At 35.7% G+C, this 10157-nt stretch overlaps 1 protein-coding gene and 1 long non-coding RNA gene across 2 annotated transcripts; one reads left to right on the top strand and one right to left on the bottom strand.

Moving 5' to 3' along the window:
- Positions 1 to 300: 300 nt before the first annotated feature.
- Positions 301 to 1471, top strand: LOC138336518 (fibrinogen-like protein A). Its single transcript, XM_069286025.1, has 2 exons — positions 301 to 343; positions 855 to 1471. The coding sequence occupies exons 1-2, from the start codon at positions 301 to 303 to the stop codon at positions 1469 to 1471; spliced, it is 660 nt and encodes a 219-aa protein (XP_069142126.1).
- Positions 1472 to 4851: 3380 nt separating this feature from the next.
- Positions 4852 to 9611, bottom strand: LOC138336821 (uncharacterized). The gene is made up of 3 exons (XR_011210474.1): positions 6886 to 9611; positions 6243 to 6347; positions 4852 to 5438 (listed from the first exon to the last, which is right to left on the bottom strand). It is a non-coding gene; the product is annotated as an uncharacterized lncRNA (long non-coding RNA).
- Between the last annotated feature and the right edge of the window lie 546 nt (positions 9612 to 10157).

The raw sequence follows: 10157 nt of genomic DNA, 5'->3' as shown, positions 1-10157 counted from the left end.
GTATGGCTCAGCAGGCAGAATGTATATTGTTCGAATATCCACCAGGTCTGTATGGCTCAGCAGGCAGAATGTACATTGTTCGAATATCCACCAGGTCTGTATGGCTCAGCAGGCAGAATGTATGTACATTGTTCGAATACCCACCAGGTCTGTATCGCTCAGCAGGCAGAATGTAAGGTATTCGAATATCCACCAGGTCTGTATGGCTCAGCAGGCAGAATGTACAGTGTTCGAATATCCACCAGGTCTGTATGGCTCAGCAGGCAGAATGTACAGTGTTCGAATATCCACCAGGTCTGTATGGCTCAGCAGGCAGAATGTACAGTGTTTGGATATCCACCAGGTAGGTCTGTATGGCTCAGTAGGCAGAATGTACAGTGTTCGAATATCCACCAGGTCTGTATGGCTCAGCAGGCAGAATGTACAGTGTTCGAATATCCACCAGGTTTCCTTATTGTTTGTATTTTGACAAGTAACATAAACTATATGAAAACAATGTCCATATACATTTTTTTTTATCTCTCACAATATAAAATGTAAGTATTTGTCATGTTGACCCTAGTAGAGAAAGATGTATATGCATAATGTTTGCACTTGGATATCTAACTGAATGTTTCATTGATACATAAATAGCATAATGATGTTGCCGTTTGATATGCGAACAATTGAAAAACTAGTAAACAATGGCATTTTACTTTGGACCTGTGAGATCAATAACGCGTCAAGTGATATGTAACTTGTACAGTGGTGTATTTTTAGCTCGAACGACATAGGTCGTGGCAGGCGGAAATTGAGCATACCTCTTTGAAGTTGAAATATTTTTAAACGCATTAACGCTGATATTTAATAAACAGATTGCCTGAGTCTGTACGATGGAGGAGAAAGGAATGATGGAGTTTACGTGATCAGGCCAGATGGACAAACTTCTGTGAATGCTTTCTGTGATATGTCAAATGGCGGATGGACAGTGTTTCAAAGCCACGCCAACGGTGATGTGGATTTGGCAACGGCCAGCTGGTCCGAAATGCTGGCTGGCCTTGGCAGTCCAACAGGTGACCACTGGCTCGGACTTACTTATATCCACCTATTAACTTGGAGAGACAGTCTGATCTATTTCGATCTGGTCCTGCTGAATGGTAGCCAAATCTATTTCCAATACTCTAATTTTAGTGTGGGGAACTCGAGTACCATGTTCAAAATGACTGTCGGGGAAGGATACCAGTCGAATGCATATTCATACGTAGAATATGAGGGATTTTATCAGCATGATTTAATGAAATTCACAGCTGTGGATAAAGATAACGATATGTACTATGCTAACTGCGCCTTGTCATATGGTCCATGGTGGCACCGCAATTGTGGTATCTTTGGTTCATTCAACGGCAACTTTCATGACATGAACTTCTGGAACGTGCCCGGGGAAGGTCGTGTATACGTGAAAAAAACAATGATTAAACTTCGTAGACGATAACATTGTATCTAACGTATCATTTTCTACAGCGTGTATGACTTAACATAAACTTCATAATAACATTTATTGAAAGTAATGTCATGTTAGAATAAGTTTATATGTTTTATTTGATCACATGTATTAAGGCTTTTCACCATTTGTGAAAAGACGTATTGTTTTCGTTAAGTTTCTTATTCTTATTAGGGCTTTTCACCATTTGTAAAAAGACCTATTGTTTTCGTTAAGTTTCTTATTCTTATTATTATTCTTCTACCTGATTTTGTGAACGCTCTATCAGTCTAACGGTAAGACGTAGGATAAAAATTATTTCAGCATGTTAAAATAATATATCTAATTACTTTTTGTTCTGAAATGGCAAAAACCTGGAACTGGACGTGTAGGACGTTGACTCAAAGTGCTACCAAGTTTGTTGACCGGGATATTTTTAGGTGAAAAGCCCGTCAAATTGTCCCGGTGACAATTTCTATTTTTTTTTTTTTTTTTTTTTTTTGGAGGGTGGTCAATTCATGTATTTTGTTCAAAAACAAACAATAAGTGTGCATAAGAAAATGAATAGTTATTGTAATTACTATAGCCGTCTTTTAAAAATAGAAATTGAATATAACCTTTCCTACCCCAAGACCGACAGACTTGAATTAATAGTATCCAATGTAAGTTGCTGTATCAATGAATCTGACCTACTTATTGACCTTTAATATATATATATATAAATAAAAAACTTGTTTTTGTCTACATACAGTACTTTTCACAACATGTTCATTTAGGGTCATATATTCAACTAAACATTATGTTGTGTCATCGATCAAAATCAGGTCAATGTGACCTATATTTTGAACATTGATCTACCTTAAAAATAAAGTTTCTTATATGCACTATTATCTACATCACTCGTTCGAAAATTTGTGTCATCATGGGCTTATGTGCCGTAATTTTCATACTGACAAATCAATAAAAGCGTTAAATAGATTATTTACATCTAAAGGTTATCGATAATTCGAGAATTACAATACTTACAAAGCCTTTTTTGGTTTTACAGATCAGAGTTCAAAAACAATTTAGGCAGTATTGTCAAACATCATTACATTCAAATGTAGTACAAATCAGTACATAGATCAGAGCATGTAGCCAAAGAGTGGTCTATAAGTGCAAGTTCACATTTTTTACAGAGTTATAAGTAATTGTAATGTGACTTCTGCAGATATACTTTCCAATCTTAACATACATAAAAGTATTAAAAATACGGCACATAAATTTTGTGTTGTATTTAATATTTATAAGGCACCGTGCAGGTTTTCTGTCCATGACTTTTACAGATCGGTGTAGACTATATTTCAACCTTATATATCCACCAAAATAGTATACTGTTGTTTTTATTCTACATTGTAAACCTGTGATCAGTAACTAGGATTGATTATTAAGCCGTGACCTAAAGTTGCGCTCTTTAAAGAAAACATAAATAAAAAAATAAAATAATATACCAAAACGAGAGGCCCATGGGCCTCAACTGTGTTATCTGACTATTGACACAATTAATCAATGTCTAAGTATACATTGGTGGGAAAAACTGGTATATTACAAAATATTGCAGTTGACTGAAAATACTTACCTTTTTGTCTAGAAGATAAGACATTGAAATTCTAAGACTCTAAAAATTCTTCTCTATCCGAAAAATATATTCTTATCGGCCTCAAAGTGCCCGATGTGATCATCGGGGCTTGCAACACTATCGGCAATGGGATGAAATTCATACCCTGCCGGGAATGGAGTCGAGGCAGGGTATGATTATTCGTTCTAGTTGGTATACCACTCGCCTAAAGACTCTTAGAATATCAAATTATTGAACTAGTTTGATAGATTTCATATCACTTAATCACTGATGTAAGATCCTCTATACCTTTTCCGCTAACATATCACCATAAATACCCTAGACAACTTTTCAGTATTCCTTAATTTAATCCAATATTTCAAAAATTTCAATTACCTGACTACTGTTCGTAATTCCTGATATATCATGTAATTGGTCGTACATGTTTTACTCCTAATAATCGTTTACAGAAACGCAAATGTGACTTTTCTATATGTGGCGCTTTATTAAAGCCCAACCATAATTCAAACTCCTAACAACATAAGTAACAAAAACATGTAGGCCCAAGTGCACTCGGTACACGTATGTATCAATTACATATATGTATCCCTGGTGTACATGGACACGTGCTATTGGATGAGAGTGTTGCACGGACTTCTCGTCCAGTCCCCTGCACAGTTCATATCACTCGCCCCATACCCCAAACCATTATCATATGTAACCATCAGAGTGAGCAGGTGTGCTCCATATATATAGCTCACCCTGGTAAGTCTGTCTCTTGTACAAATATGTATTGTTCGTGTTTTGTGTATTGACCGGTCTATCTCATTGTATAATAGTTCATGTCAGTGTGTTACGTCGTCTTTATGTCTGTTGTAGATTTTAGTGAAAATAAACATCATATTTATTAAAGAACAGAACTTGACTCGGTGTTGTCATTAGACTGAAAAACTTTATGTTTTACTCTGCTCAGTTTTCAGCTTGCAAACATTGTAAAAAAACAGTTTTCATTATCTTTATATCGTACAAAGTATTGTTGAATGCTCTATTCAAAAGTAATCGGTGGATAAAATGTCATATATATCCATGTAGATTATTGAAAAAATTAAATTGATTAATCAAATTAATGTCGATTCAACTATTATAGATATTGGTATCGGTAATACCCAATCAGCAATAGACGAAATAAATATACAAATGTGACATTGAATAAACGTCAAGGTCATTCGTTTGAACAAACATGGAATCTCATCACCTCAGCATATTGCAGTGCCTATATCATATCAGTATTGGTCTCTCTCGTCTGCAGCATACAAATTTGAAACAACGTTATCTTCATTTAAGGTCGTAAAACTAAAGTGTCAATCACAAGAACGCCTAATATAACGACCAAATTTGATATTATATATGCATGATGGGATCAAAGACTTCAAAGTTTGTTCATATAAATGACATTGACATTAATTCAATGTCACAGGATCAATCAGGCTGATTTTTTAACGTGTCGATAACTATACATCTCGTTCAGACGAATGACCTTGATCAAATCCAACCACCCTATTCTGATTCAAAAACGCTTAAATTTCCCGACTCGAAAATATACCAATTTACGGTATTATACTGATAGATATACTACTAAACATAAAGCGATTGATACCAACGCGTTTGTTACAGTGCGTTGTGTCAGACATGTACATTGAAATCCCAAGGGAATTTCTTAGAAATAACCACCAAGGCAGGCTTGATTTAATTAAAGATTTAATATAAAATATACAGAATTAGGTAAAGTAATAACTGTCTAATCATAGACTGGCTAATCAAATGTCATGTATAATTTAACAGTTTTCATTTTAAAGTGGTAGGCAACGTATTTTTTGTTACTTCTGCAGGTCTTTTGTGCTCTTAGGTTCATATTACTTCATATCTATCTATACGGGTAAAATAGAAAACACAAGAAAATAAATTGATATGTGTTATAATAGTCTTTTGCAAGATGCAGGGAATTGTTTATTTTTTTCTGAATAAGTATATTCCACGTATGAATGTTAATGTAAACCGACATGGCCATTGACAGCCACCACATATCAGCGACCTTATGAAACAATTACCCTACCTTAGTCATTATCAATATAGAATTCGTTAATCACGATTGAACTGTTAATCGATGAATCCTTCTTTAACTACTACCCGTACATTGCAACACTTTAAACAATAACTATTGTTTGAGAATGGTTCTAAAAGGATTTCGCATCCCCAGCAACATTGTTGCGGGTAGTCCGGAGCCTCCACTTTCTTCTCTAGACCATAAACCCAGAACCTCGTCTTCACATCATTCCATTCGTAATGTGCTTCCGTTACAGGTACTGCTCTCAACTGCTGTCTCTATGAAAAATACATTGTTTTCAGTCAGTACATTCAGTATTTCTATTCATATGAATTATTAGTTATGAAGATTGGAATAGCAAATATCGTTACTGCAAATATACACAAAAATAATAAAGTGGCATGTCACACGCCAAACCACCCAATAGCCTGTGAACATTGAAGAAATAATTCGAAGAAAGGAGTAATATTGAGAGAACACGATGAGATGGATCCCTACACGTATTGATAGAAGTAGTCAATATGATACGGTGTGGACAGAAATTCTAGAGGATCTGCCAAAAATACAAATGCATGAACATCTTAATAACGGTCACTACATTGTCAAAATTCCACGTAAACCAAAACATATACATATACTACATATATAGATCATTGGTAAAATTATATGTATTTGTAACCTTGTGTATTTGTATTCATTTGGTTTGGCGTTTCAAAACCTAACACCTGCACCGGTACTATCGATATTTATCAGCGATATTGATCCTACTTTTTCAGGGATATTGTCCCTTCTTAATTAGCGATATTGTCCCTACTTTATCAGTGAATTTGGCCCTATTTTATCAGCGGTAATGGCCCTACTGAATCAGCGATATTGGCCCTACTTTATCAGTGAATTTGGCCCTATTTTATCAGCGGTAACCTACTTAATCAGCGATATTGGCCCTACTTAATCGGCGATATTGGCCCTACTTTATCGGTGAGATTGGCCCTACGTTATCAGCGACATTGCTTATACGTTTAAATGTTCAGAACGTATTGAACGTAGTTTTGATCTCTCATTCACTAAGGTGTATATTTTACCTGCTGAAGTTGGCGTTCATTAGGGAAAGCTCCCTTATGCTGATTGACTAAACGGACTGAGTTATCGATGATCTCCGGAACTGGATAGGTAGTGATGGGCCAAACCTAGTAAAAACAATAGTTGTTTGATATTTATTTCGTCTGATATTGTTTACTCAATTAATGGATGCAAACGCAAATATTTCGATGGTTCGTTTAGTATTATAGCTTTTCTGTATCCGATAAAGTGGATTGAATAGTAACATATTTGTCCATTAACATTTTTGAATCGTCCTTATGAAAACATGTTCGTAATTCCATAATCATACACATTAATCCTATATGAAATACACGAATAAAAGAAAAACAAAAGAAATAAATATGGCGTCGAGTTATACCTCTCGAACGTCATTTTAATGACAGTCATATTTCGAATATCCTAGAATTAGTGTTTTGACTGTAGCTCAGTACAAACCCTGTCACACTGTCAGTACTGCAGACTGAAATATGTGATTTAGCTATAGCTCAGTAAAACCGCATCACACTGTCAGTACTGTAGACTGAAATCTGTGATTTAGCTATAGCTCAGTAAAACCGCATCACACTAAGATTGAGCAATATGTAAACTGGTACGACTGAAGTCCACGTTAAAAAATACACACACCTGTGGTAGAACCTGTTCGAAAATGATGTCCCCGGATACATGTCTAACCAAATCATATGGTCTACTTTATGATTAGTACTGCAATAAAATACAAATCAAACGGATTATATCGATACAGGAATTACATATTAGGAGTAACCAGTTATAGGGGTAATGTTTTCATTTTGCAGTAATTGTGGTATATGCGTAAAGAATTTGGCTTATAATCAAGGGATCATTTTCGTATACAATCTTTATCGATCTCTAAAATAAAAATGATGATTTGATGTTGCTCATGAGGGGGTCCACAGTGTGTAACCAGATTACATAAGATAGTAAAAATATCCACGGGAGTGAGCAATCGACCAAAAATGTAATTTCAATTCACATTGTACACAGGTCTTGGTTTACAGCAAGGATTGATAAGTTTTACAGTTTATACCGCTTGTACATTACATCTTTGCTTAAAATAAATAAATCACGTTAAGGCTAAACGAATATTTATTACCGTATCCGAGCTTAGTAGACTAGAGATGTTCATTCCTTGTAATAGATAATTCTTTACTCGTCATTGTAAATGCGTAAATTAAAACTCTACGTTTTCTTTATATTTTTTTAATACCACCTCCCCCAACTTATGTTCAGTTCACTTTAAACCATTTGGTTTAATTAATATATTCATATAACCATATCAAAATTATAATTGAATATATATATACATGTAATTGTAAATTATCATAGCCCCATATTAGAAATACACTACACAATAAAACAGCTCACTGCCGGTGATGACGTCAGCGTGAGCGGCCGATTCCTTCATCGCATGAGTCGATATGCTAGGTTTACACTATGTTCCCGGCGGCCACGGCAGCCCCGTTTCAGACCACCGTGGACAAAACGTGGTGACCGCGAGACAACGTGAGACAGCGTAGAAGGACGTGATAGACAAACGTAAGCGGTCGTGAATACCGTGAATGCAGTGCCATATTTTTAAAATGTCAAAAAATTTGCCACGGCAGTCACGGTACAGATGGTGAACGCCACAGGACGTAATAAAACGAGATTGATGTAACAAAACGTAACAGTGCGTACGAGGCCGTAACAAAACTTCCAGACGGTCCGTGGTGGAACGGCCAGCAAGCACGTTCCCCAGAATCTCACGGTGATTTCAAGTTTTGTGACTTTCTTTTGAGTTTTGCCCACGTTTTATCACGGTTGATGCAGATTGGCTGCACGTTTTGTGCCGTTTTGTCCAGGTTTGTCAAGGTTTTGACGGCAAGCCAAGGTGTAAGATAGCCGTTTCGATGCGTTCTGTCAAGGCACATCACGGCTTATAGCGGTTGAAAGCCCGGCGTGATACGGCGTGTTGCGTCTTATTACGGTCTTACGTTGCTAGCAATATATGATGGAGTATCATTGCCTGGCCTGGTACATATTTGCTACTTCATGGAGTTATTTGTATTAATAAATAGAAATAGTCATTATCAAACACATTTAAACCATCAAATTATACCAAAGCTATTATTGCAAAAGGCAGATTAAGTGAGAACCATTACAGAAAAAAATTATTTTTGTAGAAACACTTGGATATAATAATTATAATTTTGTAATCAAAATGTGTTTGAAATGACATTTTCGGCAATAAATATTGTTTCATTTGCTCAAAAAAGCCCGGCATAAGACTTTCATCTCTAGTAAGCCTTGGCGGACCGTAAAAAACGTAACGGAGCTTGATCAAAACGTCTAAAACGTAGCAGACCTCATAAGATCGTAACAGGCCTAGAGAGAACGTAGCGGTATCCTTCATAAACCGTGCTAAAGTCGTAGTGTACCTGTAACCTCCGGGAAGAGCACTTTCCCCTATATCCACGGTCCACCACGTAATCCGTTAAAAACCGTGGCAAAACTTCACAAGACCTAGCTGAACTTGAATACAGAGACAAAAATAGCCAAACTGCCACGGCACACCACGTTCCGGGCACACGGGGCTACCGTGGTAGCCGGAAACATTGCAAACCTAGCAATAGCGAGTCAACATGAGCGCGGTACTTGGAGAGCGGTATCGTTACCCAGGATGTGCAGGAAGCAATGCGATTTTTATGACCTCACAGCTGATTGTTGTCATAGGTTTGCTGTTTTCTTATTTTATGTAAACAACACTTTAATTTCAGCTACCGACAGTCCGAATGAGAACTAGAGATACAGTGATGGTCGATATCTTTTAATTAACATTATAATTGAAGCAAGGATTTATACACTTATAAAATTCTTGATTTGAAATCTTCTGATCCATGTTACATGTTTTAGTGAATAAAAGGATAACTCTTATTTATTAATTTCGAATTTATATCCGGGATTGTGCACTATATATATATATCGTCTCCATGTCCAACAAGTAACTTTTTCTGCTTTAACGTAAAAATCTTTATTTTGAAGGATTTGTGCAGCCAAAATTTATTTTTGATAATACGTCAGGCCCTTAGATGAATGAAAAATCAAGTCCCACCCAACGAATCGTCTAGGTTTTAGCGCTATCGGTTGGTTTTGGTCGTGATTTACGGGTAGTGTCGACTACGGTTCAGAGATAATGAGCTAGGTCACGTGGTCTTGTGATGTCAGAGTAGTCCGCGGCTACACAAGGTAAGCCTATAGTACTATACATGTATACAGCATATATATGTATACGTTAGATATATGGTTATTTTAGCTTTATGATGTAGATATTTTCAGTTTCAAAACATTCCATTTACATCATTTCAAACATTCAAACAAGCATTTATCGAACTTTAGATTAGATAATCAGTCCAATTTGATAGATATCAAAATGATGTTCGGATCAGTCTGGACTGAGATCTATTTAGCATATTATGTAAATTTCTGTGTAATAAAAACAGTATAATGTAACACTATATTTTTACGAGTAAAATCACAAAAATAAGAATGAATATATCTAGAATGCGTGTTTTTATTTCAAACTTCTGCCATAACAATGCAAACACGGTACAGTTTATAATTAAAATAAAATGTGGACGGTTGTCAGTTATGTTATATTGGAGTAACAGTACCGAACTAAACCAAAAATAATATGTATATCTATATTGTTGCCTTTGAAACTTTATCCATAACGTTTACTAAAAAGCAGAAATACATCAATGATATTTCTGATATATGTTTCTAAATTACAGTACACATGTATAGGTTTAGATTTAAATTCATAACTTCAAAATTATATCAAATCCTTAAAATAGTATATTCATTGTCGATCCATTTTTCTTTCATACCTACACGAGTAA

This window comes from Argopecten irradians, chromosome 12, assembly GCF_041381155.1.
Source record: "Argopecten irradians isolate NY chromosome 12, Ai_NY, whole genome shotgun sequence".
Lineage (NCBI taxonomy): Eukaryota > Metazoa > Mollusca > Bivalvia > Pectinida > Pectinidae > Argopecten > Argopecten irradians.
Note: the sequence above shows the minus strand (reverse complement) of the source record. Positions and strands in the feature narration are given on the sequence as shown.

Coding starts and splice junctions, on each gene's coding strand:
- LOC138336518 (XM_069286025.1), top strand. CDS start 301: ATGGCTCAGCAGGCAGAATGTACAGTGTTTGGATATCCACCAG. Junction 344..854: donor AGTGTTTGGATATCCACCAG/GTAGGTCTGTAT, acceptor TTTAATAAACAG/ATTGCCTGAGTCTGTACGAT.